At 38.6% G+C, this 17,828-nt stretch overlaps 2 protein-coding genes across 3 annotated transcripts in view; one reads left to right on the forward strand and one right to left on the reverse strand.

Annotated features, from left to right (window-relative positions):
* The window catches only part of LOC121503574 (glutamate receptor ionotropic, NMDA 2B), a 276,993-nt gene extending 266,648 nt beyond the window's left edge, over nt 1–10,345 (reverse strand). The window contains exons 1-3 of one of the 2 annotated variants that reach the window (XM_041778041.1): nt 10,267–10,345; nt 9,881–9,959; nt 7,694–7,832 (exon numbers count right to left, since the gene is read on the reverse strand). The gene's annotated coding sequence lies outside the window, so the exon portion shown is untranslated. Of the gene's footprint in view, nt 1–220; nt 494–7,693; nt 7,833–9,880; nt 9,960–10,266 lie in introns of those variants that run through there. The other variant, XM_041778042.1, reaches the window with a different exon arrangement.
* Nucleotides 10,346–12,168: 1,823 nt separating this feature from the next.
* fmc1 (formation of mitochondrial complex V assembly factor 1 homolog) lies at nt 12,169–17,424 on the forward strand. Its single transcript, XM_041777977.1, has 2 exons — nt 12,169–12,331; nt 16,822–17,424. The coding sequence occupies exons 1-2, from the start codon at nt 12,203–12,205 to the stop codon at nt 17,023–17,025; spliced, it is 333 nt and encodes a 110-aa protein (XP_041633911.1). The 5' UTR covers nt 12,169–12,202; the 3' UTR covers nt 17,026–17,424.
* Nucleotides 17,425–17,828: the final 404 nt, after the last annotated feature.

The following is a 17,828-nucleotide window of genomic DNA, read 5'->3' on the forward strand; positions in this document are numbered from 1 at the left end:
GAGAGGAAAGGGAGGATGAATGAAGGGGAGAAAAAAAAGAGAATAAAAGGGGGTAAAAAAAATCCCCCTCGCCTTTCTCTTTCTCTTTTTCTCTGTCTCTCTGCCTCTCTCCCCCCTCCTTGTCTGGCTCATAAATAGAAGAAATTGTTGACCAGGTAAATGGCGAAATAGATGAGAAGACAGAGGACCGAGAGAGCAAGCAAATGAAAAGGTAAAGCACCTCCCAGCAGCGCGATGAGGAAAAAAAAAAACAAAAAACGAAAGATAAAAGCAAATACTCCAGTGGCCTCCGTTGTCTCCAGTCTGAGGGTGGAAGGGGGGATTGGCTGCTGCCAGTTGTTCCCCTTCCCCGGCTGCTTTCTTCTGTCTCTCCTCCCAAAAAAACACTTCCCATCCAGATGACAAAAAGCACACGGGCGTCCTCTCCTCTCCCTCAACTCTGCTCTGAAAGCTCACGCCACTCACACAGGTTGGACATTGTTGCAGCGGCAACACAAAGTCTCAGCAACGTTGCCCGGTGGGAGGAAAAAAAAGGCATTGGGCTCTGCTGCGAGTGAAGCGCTGGCTGCCTCATGAGCGAGGATACTGAGCTGCTCTGTCTCCCCTCTCCCGCCCATCCCTGCGAAAAAAGATGGGAGGAAGGGAGGTGGGCCCACACGCTGCATTAGTATTCATTGAAAGAGTGTGAGAGAGAGGGAGGAGGGGGAGAGAGAGAGAGAGAGAGAGAGAGAGAGAGAGGTGCCTTCCAACAAATGTCGAGGAACCAAACTGGTGAGAAACTGATAAGAGACTGGCTCCCCCTACTGTCAATCACTGATAACTGGAACCACTGGAAGAGCAGGGTCTGACCAGTCTGAGGCTTTATAGACCTACAGTTTAACATTTTTAAAGGCAGGTTCTTTTTTATCTTTTATATGCATCAATGAGGACAAAGACATCAAATTTGTAAAGTGTTGGAAAAGAAGCTCCACAACCCACCAGTGCAAAGGGAATTTGCTGGACCTACCAGCAAAAGTAGTACATCAACAAGCGATCTGTGACACAAATCAACATAGTTTAAACCCAGGTTTACTGGTTATCCTGCTCTGAGAGCAGAACCAGGCAGACTAGACTGACCAACTGTGCCAGATCAGTAGGGTTATAATAATTTTGGAATTTTCTATCAGTTTTTATTCAATTTTAACTGCACTTTTATTTGTTTTATTGCTAATTTGTTCGTTTTGTTCAGCTATAACTTAGCAGAAATGTTTTGTTTTAATTTAGCTTTTATTAGTTTTAGTTAGGGATGGGTATTATACGGTATATATACAGTTCCTAATCTGCGCCTGAACCGATACTTTTTAGAGAAAAAAGTGTGCTGAAAGCCGGCAGGAGAATAAAAGTTGTATTGGGTTTCGTGAATGATTTGCAGAAAAATCTAGTAAAGACGGCAGTAGAACATGGGATAAGAAAAGTCGAGAGGGGTTGCCTAGTGGTTAAGGTGCACCCCATGTACATGGGCAGCCTTGGTTCAAATCCAGCCTGTGGCTCTTTCCTGCATGTCTCTTCTCACTTTCTTGTCCCTGTTTCTGTTTCTATTCACTGTCCTCCTCTGTCAAATAAAGGCAAAAAAAAGCCCCAAATAAATCTTTACAAAAAAAAAAAAAGAGGAAAAGTGGAGAGCACGCCTTTCATTTTGGCTGATGATGAGTCGCACAGAGTTGTTATCTGTGTTGTAATACAGTCCGGTAGGTATCAGTTGTGTTGGTACCAAGACCATGTCAGTACCACATTTCTACACTCATCCCTAGTTTAAGTGTTGTTACCTCTGCCAAGGAGCTAATGTGATCAGGTGGGTTTGTTCGTTTGTTAGTTTGTTAGCAAAACAACTCAAAAAGTTGTGGACGGATTTTGATGAAATTTTCAGGAAATGTCAGAACTGGCATAAGGAAAAACTGATTAGATTTTGTGACTGATCCGGATCACCATCTGGATCCAGGAATTTTTTTTAAAGGATCCTGTACCATTGGGAGATAGGGCTAACGACGGAGGTCTGCGCTGTTACCACTTTACACCAGGAGATGGCGGACACGATTAACTTGTATCCCAGCAGCATTTTGGGTGTGTTTCTATTCAAAGTTTTGGAGTTTATAGCGTTTGAAAGACGCACGCCCGGTCGAGGAGACGAGTTGGAGCATAACAGAGAGAAAGACAGCCAACTGTAGCGAGAATACTCACAATGCTTGGCGGAATAGAGGAATATTCACCCTCTGCCATGACTTCCAGTCTGGCAGTGAGACCATGAGTGAGACTGTCAGTGCATCTGTTGGCACCAGCAGGCAATGCTTCCACCATGACAGTCTACCTGTAGCGAAGCCAATGCTTTGCCTCACCATGTTTCCACCCCACCAGGGAGGGAGTAATTAGCGAATGCTGTGGTGGGGGGCACATGGGGACGGATCCAGGAATTTTTTAAAGGATTCTTCACTACTGGGAGATAGGGCTAATGGTGGAGGTCTGCGCTCTCCGAGTGCTTTTCTATTTTTTTTCTGTAATAGGCTGTTTGCAATCATGTGATCCCAATGAGGCAGGAATGCCTGATGGGGACAGGAAGTGGAGGACAGCCATTAAGAATGAAAAGAACAGAGAAAAGTTAGCACTTAGGAGCTCTATATGGACCTCTTCACTGCAGTTATCATCAGAAAATTTCTACATACATTGAGTACGATCCCTACACTTTAAAGAAAGGTGATTTTTTACCACAGTTTTACTGATTTGCTTGGCTTAGAAGTGATCAGTATGACAATTTATTCAGTCATGATGGGGGACAAGAGTCTTGAAGAGTGAGCTAAGAGGCTAGCTGAGTCCCTTTAATATATAAAATAATCCTTATTTTGTTGTAAACATGCTTTTAATTGAAAACAGAGGTGTACTATCAACCGAGTAAACTTGTGGGGTAAAAGACTGAGTAATGATGTGTCATTCATGAGTGAGCCTGCTCTGTGAAACAGCTCTTCTTCCCATTTGAGTGCCACTTTCCTTTCCTCCATCCTTTGTCATTATTTAATCCACATTTAAAAAGCCAACCTGGGACCAAATGAAAAGTAGTTTGGGAGCCAAAAAATACAGCTCTACTAAGCTGAGCCAAAAGATCTGGATCTCTAAAAAGAGATCTGAGTTAAATGTGCTAAACTGTGGCAAAACTGTATTGAATCAAACAAGACCACTTTGTGGAAATCAAAAAATGTGTGGTGCCACTCATCCAGGCTTAGGATGGCTTTTTTTTTGTCTAAGTATTTCAGTACTTTCAGAACACAAAAGTAGCTTCAGAATTAAGAGTGTTTTTATTTTTGCACTTTGAACACTTGGCACTGTTATCTGCAAAGAAAAGAGATGTGACACTTGTCAGGGGTGAGACACAAAAGGGTGAGTTAAGGGTTTGTCTGACCAACATATTTATTTTAATGCCAGAGGCTGTAGTGGAAAGGATTGCTAGAGCTATGTTAGCACATGTAAGTACATGCTAATCACTCATGAGTGCGCCTAAACTTTGTGCCACCCTTTCATTAGTCCATCAGTCAGAGTCCCCTTTCGCTTTAGAAAAGGTGTAAGAATACAGTTTAAAAAAGGAATCCAGTTCTGATTTCTACCATGTACAAACTGATCCAAAAAGTTAATCAACGTGCCTGAGACAAATCAAAACGGACGCCTCAGTGTCAAAGACTAAGACAAAGGCTATTTTGTCTGTAATCTTATTCTATTTTAAAAGCCTTTGGCCTGCCACCAAAGCCTTGTTTTAATTTTATTTTCAATTGATTAAAATGATTTTAATTTTGTTTGCTAGTCTAATAATAATCTTGCGGAGCAGCTGTGTTTACAGTGGCAGGCTTGAGCCAGGCACAACGTGGATCTACATCTCCATAACATCTGTACCTGCTGCAGGTATAAACTGACGTCTCGCTTGTCTTAAAGCCATGATAATCAAATAAAACATGCTACATGGCTTAAATTAGCTACCGTAACTCCTCACAGTGCTGTCGGAAATTAGTAATAAGTTAAAGCTTAGTTAATTCAACACATTATCCTTTGGAGTGTGCAGGACTCCATTCCAGACATTTTACTACTGTGGTGGAATCAGCTTTCTTCTATGGGACAGAAAGAGACTGAATGAGCTGCTTAGGAGGACCAGTTCTTTCCTGGACTGTCCCATGGACTCTGTGGAGGAAGTGGGTGAGAGGAGGATGTTGGCTACGCTGGCATCCATTATCGACAACCCATTTCACCCTCTGTGTCAGGGGTTCTCAACTATGGGGTCGTTTTTTTATCCATCTTAAGGTACAGTGGGGGTCCCTGGTCTCTGGCACCTTTATTTTGGGGGTTGCGGGCTGAAAAGATTGAGAACCACTGCTCTACGCGACACTGCGGTGACCCTCCTCCTTCAGTAGCAGACTGTTACACCCACCTATTGTGAAGGAGCGCTACTGCTGTCTCTTGTTGAGCTGCAGTGATGACCAAATTTCCCCCATTGGGGATTAATAAAAGTTTATCTTATCTTACATTCTATTTCTGTTTAGGTCTTCACAATAAAAGTCCCTGGTCATTTACCAGTGAAATATTTTTTTGTTGTTGTTGTTTTTAAAAGCCTTACAATCAGAGCGGACAAAAATAAACTACTAGTCTATAAAAAAACTTTTTTTTCCTATTTATGAGTGAATCAGGATGCATGTCAGTGTTTTCTCTGGTTAAAATATTTACTCTATTAAATAGTCTACAACTGGGACTTCTGGTTATGGCGCTGTGTTTGGACCTCTCCGTCAAACTCGAAAAATCCGGCATCTAAACTACCTGACAGCCATATATTTCACCGCCGAGGGCAATGTGCAGCTCTAAATGTCACCATGACAATCAAAACAGTCAAAAAAATCTGCTAAATTAGAGGAAGCTATGTATGCTAACACGGCAACTGGCCCCGACCATATCTTGACCGCTATCGAAGCAATGAAGGAAGACTTGATAGAAAGACTTAACGGTTACATGTTATATGCAATTCAAGGAGTAAAGGATGAACTTAGAGCAGTGACAGCACACGTTACGGAACCTGAAGAGAGAATTAGCACAAATCAAGACGAAATTGCATCCATGCAAGCTCAGAATGCGGCCATGACAATGAGGGTCTAGTTAATGAGGTGGACAACTTGGAAAACCGTAGCCGCTCCAACCCCTGCCCAGCCATGTTTACTATATCATAGGCCAAAGCCTTCATGGTATTTGCCAGTGAAATAAATCCAGTAGTAAACGATAAATTTCTGGCATGTTTTTAAATCCACCAGCCACAGTGGCGCGTAGACAAAGTAGTTAATTTCCATCCCTAATATAAGCTACGTGTTTATGTGAAAGCTACTGCTTTAAAATAATGTGAAGTCTGGCAGTTGCTATGGGTTGCAAAGGATTTAATTCCACCTTAAGGTCACCATCATTTAAATGCAATAAAATCGCTAAATATGTGAATTGCTGTTACTAAATTGAAGAAACAGAAAGATGAAAACAATGGTTGATTAAAAAAACTGGGCAAAAAAATCCATCTCCGCCACAGAACAGAAGAATTAGATTTTCTTTTGACTTTTCACGCACAGAGGCATGAAAATAAAAGTCTAACACACCTGATATTTGATGTTTCCTCTGTTCTGACTGTTAGAAATTACAGGCTAACTCCCACACGGTCTAAATACTTCAAAAACTTTGGCAACACTCTGGTAAGCCAATGACACTGTGCTCTTAGTTTCTCTTTCTTTGCGCCAACGTGAAAGCAGGTGAAGTACGAGTCAAATGTAAGTCTTTCTCTTTCTGCACACATCAATCTTGTCTTACTTATGAACACATCAGACAGAGTATTAATCACATCTGTGTTGTAGGAAAAAAAAAAGGCTGATCCTTTTTCTCTGCATCTCACCCTGAGCTAAACTCAGTGTTGCTATGGCGACAGATGACAGCTTGAGAGTGTCTAAATCAAAGGTAGCAGCGTACAGAGAGATAGGTGGCGTCCTTCAGAGTCAGACTGCGTCTCTGCTGCATCACGTTTAGATGAAGATTAATCCTCAGGTTAACGACAGTTAGGTCTATTTTTACTCGGTGTCTGTAATCAGGATTAACAGCGACAATGTCTATTATAGTATTTAACACATTTCATTTCACTTGGTCTGCAAACAAAGACATAATGCTTTGTAAACCTGGAATATGAAATGGTATTAGAGCAGAGTGAGGCTGCTGCTGTTATTTCTGTTCTTATTGTTATATTCCATTTATCTTTGTTTATAGGGTTGTCATCTGTTTTATATGTGTTTATCAAGTATTTCTGGTTTCTTCTCCCAACCTTGTGTTCATGTTAATGTCTTAAAATCTTGAAAAAATAGAACATGATTACATAAAAGTAGGGCTTTCAGCATTTATGTATTTAACACACTCAGATTAAATCTTAAAATTAGTGCATTAAATCTTTTATTTCATTTTTTATTTAACTAATTGTATGCTTTTTGGTTGAGATAACATAGAAGAATAGCAGCATACTTTTATGATACCTCTTTCTAATCAATATGATCATAGATTACTAAAAAAAACCTTCCCAATACAATCTGATAAATGATAAAAATGCCCTCAAGTGGATTATGAGTTTCCAAAAACACCTACACTATAAAATGAGATACAAAAAATATATATGTTAAATTTTATGGAAACGTTGATTTTCGAAATTTCAGTAAAAGAAAAACAAACATTTCAGCTCCAAAAAATTAGAATTTTCTGGCTATAATTTGTGTTTTCAGGCTTTAATGGGATAATATTCTTAACATGATTTGTTTTCCATGTTTAAGCTCCTTATTTTATTTTAAAATAAAAGCAGGTTTTGATCTTGGCAGGAGGCACTGTACAATTTTTTATACTTTGCCATCAGTAGCCAGTTCTTTATTTCTGCGGTCAAGTTACTGCAGTTACCTCCACAACTTCCTTTTTTATTTCATAATAAAAGAAAGTTTTCTCCCAAACACAGGATAAATTACCCCAAGCTTGTAGGGGTATTGCAAAGTAAAAAAAAATTGCAAATCGCAAAGTAAAAGTATAACAAGAGTTAGTATCTCAAAAAAATCTCTTAGCCCAAGTTTTTAATTAAATGGGTTAGTAAAACAGAGGAATTAAATGTGAACTCCTGAAAAGTGTAACCTGAGATCCCTGGACGTCAGTGAGTCATTTTGTACATGCACTCCTGCTAATTTTGAACAGTGTAAAATAGTTAATTTAGCAGAACAAAAAAGCAAAATAAAACAATTCATTTGTGATCTAAACTTTGTTAATCAGGGTTAACTTTCAGAATCCAGCACGTATTCGTGGATTTTAAAATGTGATTGTTTCACAGCTCTACAAAAAAGTGTTTTAGAATAAGCTGTAAGATTTTTTGATTTCCCACAAACAAGTCCAAACTTCTCTGACTATGTTAAAGTTTTAAAATGAGGAGAGAAGAGAAAAACATAAATATTGAGTAGTCAAAGTCAGAATGCTGAAAAAGTCAGCTTGAAATCCCTGCTGCCTCCTCTGCAAACAGCTCTTACTTAACTCAGAATCAAGCTTTAAATTACACTCAGAGCTGGGGTGCATGTGGCTGTGGAACATGTTCATTCAGCTCTACTCAATAATCAAATGGAGAAAAAGGCAAAAAAGAAATTACCTGAAATGACGCTGACCTTTGTGCAGCATTTGCCCCCCTTCACTGATCTCAGATGACTCCATCAAAACACGCAGAACAGTTCTTGACTCAGTGCAGAAGCTCTGTTTGACGTCAGCCAAAGGCATCTTTGGACCTGAGTCTGAGAAGTACAGTAAAAGTAGAATTACTGTACAGTCATGAACATAAAAGGCATATTTATAGTATTTTCACCCTGCATTTGTTCTGGACTGTTGCAGATTTGAACAGATTGAGGCACATGAACACAGGATGAGTTAAACGAGACTTAAATCAAAAAGAATGGAGGCATCAGCTATTCCAAAATTACTCCACTGAATGGTATTGAACTAGATTAGATTTACTTTACTCTCCATGGGGAATCAGTGGAGAGAAAAGCTCTGTGTGACTCACATGCAATAAAACAAACAACAAAAGACAGGCAACCACAAAATCACATCAAGTAATGCATAAAATACAATAAAATATGTGAGCTAGAGAGTAAAGCACTGTGCATGGACTGGTTCAATATGAATCAGGCTGAGCTGTCAGCATGTTTAGCACTTTAGCTTCTGTTGTAAAAAAAAAAAACACTTGTTGGTTTTGCACACTCCAGGTTTTTTACTGACACACAAAACATGAATTAATCCAACAAAATCTTGATCAGAATCTGTGCTCAGTGTGATGTCATATTAAAACCTGCACCTATACTAGTAGATATCCAGCAACGACTACGGACTCATGTTGGCTCACCCCACATAAGGCGGGGGCTAGAGGGAGCTTTGCTGCATTTATACAGACTGACATCAAAACTAATTGTCATGATAAAAACTGTTCAGAGGTGGTTTATACCTCCTGTAGTTCTCGATTTAGATTATAATTTCACCAAAGCATTACACACATTTTACCAGTGGTTCTTAACTGGTCAGGCATCAGGACCCACCACCTCCTTCTCAAGAGAAATAAAAAAAAATCTTGATTTTTTTTCATGATTTTTTATTCATCAGTATTCCTAGCTACCATTACACCATGCAGACAAAAGAACACTCCTAAAAATGTTGATGTTTAGACCCTAAATAGCAAAACATATTGAACAAAGAAACTGGACAAAAAAAAAACATTTAGAAAAGCACATCATTGCAGAAGGATTTGCATGCATACATCTTAAGTTACTCAATTTTCCCAAAATATCTTAAAAGTTTGGTAATTTCTCTAAGAATTTCGTTGTTATCTTTGGTAAATCAGCTTTATTTCCCAACAAAAGGGAGATAAATAGGTAGGAATCTTGAAAAAGATCATTTAACAGAGGAAAAACTACAACAAAATACATGTATAAAATTGCTGTATGTCCATTTAGGGCTTCTGTAGATAGAGTTTTTGTCACTTTTTTTTGTCCTGGCACACATTTGCAGTTATCTCCAGTACAGAAGCATGCCTGTTTTTAATTCAGTGCTACCTGAGAGCACAAGGATCATGTGCATTCAATACTGACCTTCAGCCTTGTCTCTTGCACACAGAGATTTCTCCAGATTCTCTGAACCTTTTGTTGATATTATGGACTGTAGATGGTAGGATATTCTTAAGTCTTTGCAATCTTACATTGAGAGTTATTTTCAGGAATCATTCCACAATTTTAAAACACAGTTCTTCACAGACTGGGGAACCTCTGCCCATCTTCACTCCTGAGAGACTCTGCCTCTCTAAAACGCTCTTTTTATACCCAGTCATGTTACTGACCTGTTGCCAGTTAAGCCTTATTAGTCGCAAAATGCTCTCCCAGTTGTTTTTCATTAGTACTGCTTACTTTTTCTGCCTTTTGTTGCCCCGTCCCTACTGATTTTAGATGTGTTGCTATCATTATTAAATGCAAAATGAGCTAATATTTTTCATGAAATAGTTTCAACATCTGATATGTTGTTTATGTTCTGTTGTGAATAAAGTATTGGTTAATGAGACTGCAAATCATTGCATTCTGGTTATATTTGCATTTTACTCAGCGCTCCAACTTTTTTTAAAATTTGGGATGTAGATGTAAAACAGTTCTGGCTGTGTTACCTGAAAATAGATGCTTTGCTCACTTTCCTGGATTGCTAAAATGGTCCTTCTTGAGTTTCAAAAGCCCTAAAACCAACCCAGACTGTGTTAAAGCTGAAAAAGTAACATTATTTATTTGATCTCAGCAAAGTCACCTACCTCTGTCTCCTTCACCTCCTAACTGACAGGACTGGAGTTTTCCGCAGTTTTATCCACAAACCGGATACAGCACGCTGAGCTGGAGGTATAAAATAAAATTTACTGGTTTTAAACCAGTACTTTCAGCGTTTAAAAAAAGGTCACCAGCTCGTACATCCACGTAGCTCCTTATCCACGTCAATGCAGCGTTAGCTAACGTTATTAAAGCACAAGTAGGAGGTTAGCTAGCATGCTAGGGTAGTGTTAGCAGAAACGTTCGCTGCTTCAGAAGTGTTTAAAAATTATTAAATGTAATTTTCGGTGCTTTAATGAATTTACTGCTTTTCTGAACACTCTCAGACACACTTAAAGAGTAAATACTGCGGTATTTGTGTAACAGTTGATACCTGTTCACCTGCCATCGTGAGTGGAGGAGGGAGGAAGTGCGTTTGGTATGAAATTCAGGGTAAAGCTAGCTACGTGATTAATAATGACATTAAAGCTGTTCATGATTAGAAGCTCGACTAGAATACAATTAAAACGATATAAAATACTGTTAAACCCAGTTAGTATGTTTGTGTTTTCATTATTTAAAAATCATTGCTTGACAATACAAAGACACTAATAGATGAATGGACATAAGAAACAGTAGGAAATGGATATGTTATATAATTTCGAGATTTAATAAAAGAGTTTTCAAGATTTTTTAATGCTTAACCCTGGTGGATTTTATTTATAAATCCTTTATCTGTTTGAAATTTTTAAATATTGTGGTTCCTTTCAGACCATAAATAAAATACTTGCCAAATAATCAAAACGTTTTATTTTTAATAAATTAAAATAACCTCAGTTAGCCAAAGAACTGTGTAAGCTTAAAATACACAACTGAAAAACAAATATGACGGAGGAAACTCTAAGAGCAAAAGGTTGTCCTTATGGTTTTTTTTTTTTAAATAACACTTAACCTCGATTCCAAAAAAAGTTGGTTCACTGTGTAAAACGTAAATAAAACAGAGAGAAATTATTTGCAAATCTCACAAATCGATATTCTATCTATAAAGGCACATAATTAAATTATTAGATATTGAAATTTAGACATAATAAAATTCTGTGAAAAATATTAGCTCATTTTGAATTTGAAAAGGCCAGAAAAGTAAATGGTACTAATGAAAAACAGCTGGGCGAGCATTTTGCAACTAATTAGGTTAAATGGCAACAGGTCAGTCACATGACTGGGTATAAAAAGAGCATTTTAGAGAGGCAGAGTCTCTCGGGAGTAAAGATGGGCAGAGGTTCACTAATCTGTGGAAAACTTTTGCTAAAAAGTGTGGATAATTTCAGGAAAATATTCCTCAATGTAAAAATTTGAAGAATTTAAATTTCCCTGCATCTACAGTATTTAATATCAAAAGATATTATTTCCAGAAATCAGTGTCTGTCAACACAGTTGGCTGTGCCATCCATAAATAACAGTTAAGGCTGTCATGAATGACAAAGCCATATGTGAACATGATCCAGAAACACTCAGTCTTCTCTGGGTGATGCACAGTTCAAAAGCCTGCATCTCTTGGTATGGGGTTGCATTAGTACCTATGGTGTGGGCAGCTGGACAGGCACTGTCAATGCTGAAAAGCAGATTTTAGAGCAATTTATGCTCCTGTCCAGATGATGTTCCTATCAGGGAAGGCCTTGATTATTCCAGAAAGACAATGCTAAACCACATACCACATTCATCACAACATCATGGCTTCACAATAGAAGAGTCCAGGTGCTGAACTGGTCTGCCTGCAGTCCAGACCTTTCACCAGTAGAAAACATCCGAAGCATAATAACATGAAAAATCTGGCAAAAAAAAAACGACCCAGGACTGCTGAACAGCTAGAATCTTCTCCCAAAGCTCCATCAACTGGTCTCCTCACTTCTCAGACATTTTTTTTTCATGAAATGGTAAAATGTTTCCTTTTAACATCTGATATGTTGTTTATTTACTTTGTGAATGAGAAATGGTCTTACAAGATTTGAAAATCATTGCATTCTGTTTTTATTTACATTATACACAGTGCCCCAACTTTTTGGGAATTTAATATATTATTGTAATATAATACTATATTGTTAAATATATAATATTGTTGTAATGTTAGTCTCACATAACATTTTAAATCCATGTTTAAAATCAGTCTGGAAGAACATAATATCACTGTTACATTCATAATATAAAAGAATAGTATTATTGTTGTGTGACACCGCCCCCCTGTGGTCAGGATTTATAGTGTGATCGACTGTGCTGTGTTTGATTAAGCCTGCCTGTCTGCCTGCGCTGCACAATCAAAACAGTCTTCAGACATGGCAGCGCTAACATCACCGTTACGAGTCTGTAGAGGAATACTGAAGGAGTTACGAGCTATCCAGGGACCAGGTTATAAAAATTCCCTGGCATATGGTTATGTAATGGACCAGTTTCGAAAGAACAAGGTGAGTTTATCTCCAACTCGTGGAGCTAACGTGGCTAACTACCATAACAAACAGCACGAGAAGCTAGCGTTAGCCATCATACCAAGTCTTGAATGATAATGTCACTTTTATTACCATTCAGACAAAGCTGCTGTACGCTATTCGGTCAGTCATGGACATGACAGTTTAGTTAATCTCCAGCATGACACTGTTGAGATGTTAAGTTGGATATTTTGAAATTTAATGGCAACTTTTCAAAGCAAGGTGACTGTGAGGCAGAAGGACATGCTAACACATTAGCAAGTAGCTAACGAGCGTTGGCATGTGTAGACACGCCGAAGATGATGTTCACTCCCACCCCAGAACATAAGAAAGATGACTTAAACTATGTAATGGATGTTGCTGTAGTTGTTTGGAGTGCCCCCATTTGTCAAAGGTGTTCGTATTTGTCGATTTTTTTTAAATCAAGTCCTTTAAAACGTTGAAATCTCTGCCATGTAATATAAATAGTACCATAACTTGAGGGACTTAAAGGGACAGGCCCTGTTTAATAATACAGGAAATGCATAGATCGTAAAAATATGTAAGGTTAGTCCCAACACACCACAACGCTGTTAATGTTTTTGTGCATTTTTGGCAGTGCGAAGGAGGTTGTGTGCAATTTGTGGTGATGAAAACGAGAACTTACCCAATACAGAGTGCATAAGACTTGTGTTTTTTCTTACTAATTATTGTAATTTTTACCAGAATCATATCAAAGTTTAAAACTCAGATGTTTCAAAGATGATTAATTTGACTGTCAAATCCAAAAAAGACACTGGAGCCTGTGAGACTGAACAGTAGGGTTGGGCTGCGTTTGGATTTTTCTTCCATACTGATACTAAATCAATACTTTTTTAAATGATGCCGATGCCTAAATGGTGCTGAATCAATAGTTTTAAGTGAAAAAAATATGTTAAAGTTGGCAGCTGAATAAAAGCTGTTTCTGTATCTTGATTAATTCAGTAATAACTTTTAAAATATGTCAGTAGGGACACAGATGGCCTAGAGATTGGGTTGTGCGCCATGTCCTGCATGCTCTCCCCAACTCTCTTCTCCCTGTTTCCAACTCTGGCCACAGTCCTTCTTTGCAGATAAAGGCATGAAAAGCTCAAAAATAAATATACTGTACCAAAAAAGATGCAAATAGAACATGAAAGAGGAGCAGAGACATTGCTCCAGACAGCAAAACAATTCAAAGATAATTCAGCTATGTTTTGATTTTTCTAGTTGTACCTCCACCTTCTTTATTGATGTGTGAATTTTTCAGTAAATATATATTTCAATCAGGAGAGACTCAATAGGACTCTTAATGATTTATTTTACAAGTTTGGACATGTGAAATGTCTTATGAGGAGAGACTCCATCGTGACGTCTTTATGATTTTGGAGGGGTAGTGAGGCAGACAGTAGGGTAGGATACCCCCTCTTATGGAGATTAGACACTGGTGATGGCGGCGGTGGAAGGATGTAGGATAAGGTGAGAAGTGGTCCTCTGAGGAACTTGACCCAAACACTGATGAGATGAGTTGGCGATAGTGATTAAGGGATGGCATGGATGAGCTGGACACCGATGGGAAGACTTGGAGGTGCTGATGAAGTGATGTAAGATGGCATACATGAGCTGAACCTGAACATTGATGAGATGTAAAGGAGGTGGCTGGGGTGGAGGAGGGTTGCAGCTGTCTCATTGAGACAAGAGACTGTGGAGAAGAGGAGAACAGATTTTAAATTATGACAGGAGCAGGATGACTGGATCGAGAACGATCGTGGCAGAAAGCAACTGACTCAGAATTTGAGTAGATGCCCATACCAGAGCAAGAATAGGGAGAACCGTGAGTGAGGGATTACTAATGAATGAAAGGATGAATGCAAATGAAACAATATTCCTGCTTGAACTTACTTGATAAATTCATTTATCAGTCTAAGTTACCAGCTGGAGAAAACAATTACTTTGGTTTTAACTTTGATATAGTACCCTGGACTTTTTATGCCTTTATTGAGAGAGGACAGTGGACGACGTCAGAAACAGGAGTATGAGAGAGACTTGGGAATGAAGCCACCGACAAGACTTGAATCCTGGTTGCCCATGTGCATGTTACACAGCCTAACCCCTTGGCTATTTGCAACCCTAATTTCTTATTTTTAATTGCAGGAAATGCAGGCAAACTCCTATACACTTTAAGTGTTCAAAACTATGGCAATATGTTGGTATTCCCAATGTTTTTGTGCAAGTTAGGTATCGTGCATTAGTTTTTCTTGATGGATTCAGTCTTCTACACAACTGTCTAAAGAAAAGAATGCAGATTTTCTTTAAAGCTTTAGTTCTTTTTTATACTATTGGTAAGTAAAATAATAGAGATTGCATTGTTTTGATTCTTGTGGTATAAGACAATGTAGACAATGCTCTCTTTGTTTTGCAGCATCTTTTGGTTAAATTCTGATTAAATACCTGGACTTTAAACTTCTGTATTGTTTTATTGCTAAAATGTAAAACACTTGGTGTATTCAAAAGATCTTAACTAGCTAATCAACCCAGTATTATGAAATGTTTTTGATTATTAGCAAAGTGAAGATAAACTTATGCACACTGTCTAAACAGCATAAACTCTGTTCGTTGGTGGTGTTTCAGTGACATATTTGTGCTTGTTTAGACAGAGCTCTCTCCCTTCCCCTCATGGCAGCCTTTTGTCAAAATATGACTAAAGGTCCTAACATTTTTCAACCTTTGGCACCTTTCAATATCAGTAATAAAAGTAAAGAGTCTTATTTTGAAAGTATCAAAATCTAAAAAGATCTGAAGTCTATTTGCATTTAAGGCACTGCATTAATCAGTCTTGCTCTAACCCTCACGTCCAGCTAAGTGCCCATGATCCTGTTTGTCTCTCTGCACTCCCGAGCTGCCTGTTCAAATGAAGGGACGGGATTGTTGGGCATATAGGCTTAAAGCTCGGATCGTTCATGCTTGGGAGGACATGGCTCACCAGGGTGGTTGAATGCATGTGCACTCACTGAAGCAAAACAGCTAGAAGCAACTCCTGCTTGTCAGTGTGTATTTGTCCCAGCTCGGAAACAACCCGAAGGCATTATAATGTATATGTCAAACTCTATAGGGACTGCACCGAATGCTCACTGTCCATGTAGCTGCTCCACTTGATGAGGAAAATAATTTAATGGCAGCTAAGGCTGCAAAATATGCACAGTTTCTGCAGGGCTCCATGTTGTCCACCAGCTAGACCTTAAGGCTTTTCACAGTAAATGTTATGTGAATTTAAGTGACCAAAGTTAAACAAGAAAATGGAAATCCAAACACTTTTAATCAAGTATACTTCTATGGAATTATTCAGATGATTAAAAATTTGCTCTATTTGTCTCTGAATTATGAGATTCATTCAAGAATATGAGGAATGAATTGATTTGCAGCTAGATCAAGGTTTTAAACATTTTGGTACTTTTTGATACCGCGACTCAAAAGAAAACAGTCACTGTTATTGTTGTAAGCCATGACATCAAAATGTGACTGAAGCTCTATAGAAACTACATCTCTTTCATAACAGAGGTGTGTCAGATAAAAATAAATCAAATCTTGCACTGATCATATGTACTTTCACCACTCACAAACATAAACACAACTGTACCTTAATCCCAGCCAGGATTTTGTCCTGAGTCCCTTGTTTTATGATTTTTGTTGAATCCAATAGCTGCTGCCGCGGTAGCTGCTAGCTTGGACATAGCTGTAGGAAAGTAGCAGTTTAATCAGAACCACATCAAAAGCTTGTCTTGGCATCCCAGATAGTTGTGGTTATCTATATGCTAGATTGTAACCTAGTCATGTTAATGGAATAAGGAGTAGACCAAGTACTGAGCCCTGTGGAACACCATTTCTATGAAATTTGTCAAAATAGCATTACCTTTTAATTACATGCGTCTAAAGTGATGCATCTGTTATTTTTATGATTAGAATTTATTATTCGCATTCTATCTGTTATGTATACAGGATTCTGGAGTTTGCGTCCAATTTTCTGGAAATTAAAAACAAGAAATTACCCAATATTGCAATAGTTGCCAACTTTCTGCCAGACCTCGCTTTGGCAGATGAAAATATTTTCAAGCCCTTTCCTAAACTGTACAAATCTGCACAAATATACATATCAACGCACATAAAAAAAAAATCTCACAAAAGTAGGATAAGGCTAAAGGAAGAGTTTGGTCCTTTCTTTGATACCCACCATTGTGCAGGTAGGGCTGAGGGTGTTTACCATCACATTTTCTTGCCTTTATGTTTATCCTGAAGTCTTGAAGCTAGCAGTAAAAAGCATACTTTGTTTTTATGTTGCATTGCTGCCCCGTCTCGGACTTCTCTTCTTGTTGCCGTGGTATCAAAGCCGGTATCAATATTGTTTATTTAATTGCATTATATTATAGATTGAATTCTTGTGTCATAACCCTAACTGAGATTTTCTGTTTCCACAGGTAACGGGAGAACGGTATTGTCGCGCCCAGCAGGCAGCTCACCATGATGCACACACATACCTGTGTTTGCTGACGTCCACCAGAAACCACCTCATCCTGCACAACCTTTACCACGGCAAGGGGGAGCGCAGCCCCGAGGAGGTGGCCGGCCTGGTCGGGCTCAGGCTGCCCACTCAGCCCGGAGGTAAAGGCTGGGAGAAGTGAGGACGTGAGAGGGAGGAAAACTTTCTCTTTAGAAATGACTTTTCTACAGCTGATCCAAACATGCAGACAAATATTTGACTGGAGGCTGGCAGGATCGAGGTTTGGCTGTCATGGACTGCTGAGAGGGAACTTCATCTGTTGTGGTGTTCAGCACCAACCGTCAAAGGGAAGAAAATGTGACAACAAAGTGATCCTATGGTGTTTGACGCAACTGTGAATAATGAAAGCTAAAATTATGTGTTTAGCTGTAAATGTAGTTTACCCTACAGCGTTTCCACACATGTAATTTCTTGTTTCTATACTGCAATTTTCCAACTGCTCTGCAGCAAAGCAATTGCTCTCAAGGACTGTAATTTAATTGTATCTATTTGTCCAATTAAAATCGAAATCGCTGTTGGACTTTTGTTTTGTTTTGAGAATTTGATTTAACATTAAAAAAAAAAAAATAACTGAAGTCCTGATTAACAAAAAATGGATTGAACCCACTTACAGCTCCAGAAATTGTATATCAATTGCTAGGAGGGGAAGGGAAACTTTCTCTGTATGGCCAATTTGTATTTTAAAACAAAGTTGGATGCCTGAATTTAGCAAGCAAAGGCAACTTGGAAAGAACCTTCAGTCATTGCTGTGTCGTGCCTCCAGACCATCTCCACACATGTGGATGAAGTGTGGAGCCATGATGATATGTCAAGCTATTATTTCTTTCTCATGTTGAAATGAAGTTCGTTCATGCTACTTTTTAAACTTATTTACCCATTTTCTGTTCATTTTTGATATTTCATTTTGCAGTTGTATTTTCCTTG

Source organism: Cheilinus undulatus, linkage group 21 (assembly GCF_018320785.1).
Source record: "Cheilinus undulatus linkage group 21, ASM1832078v1, whole genome shotgun sequence".
Classification (NCBI taxonomy): domain Eukaryota; kingdom Metazoa; phylum Chordata; class Actinopteri; order Labriformes; family Labridae; genus Cheilinus; species Cheilinus undulatus.

Bases quoted from the DNA above. Each gene is read 5' to 3' on its own strand.
- fmc1 (XM_041777977.1), top strand. From the start codon at position 12,203: ATGGCAGCGCTAACATCACCGTTACGAGTCTGTAGAGGAATACTGAAG. The intron at 12,332-16,821 runs GTGAGTTTATCT...CTGTTTCCACAG, and splicing joins ACCAGTTTCGAAAGAACAAG to GTAACGGGAGAACGGTATTG.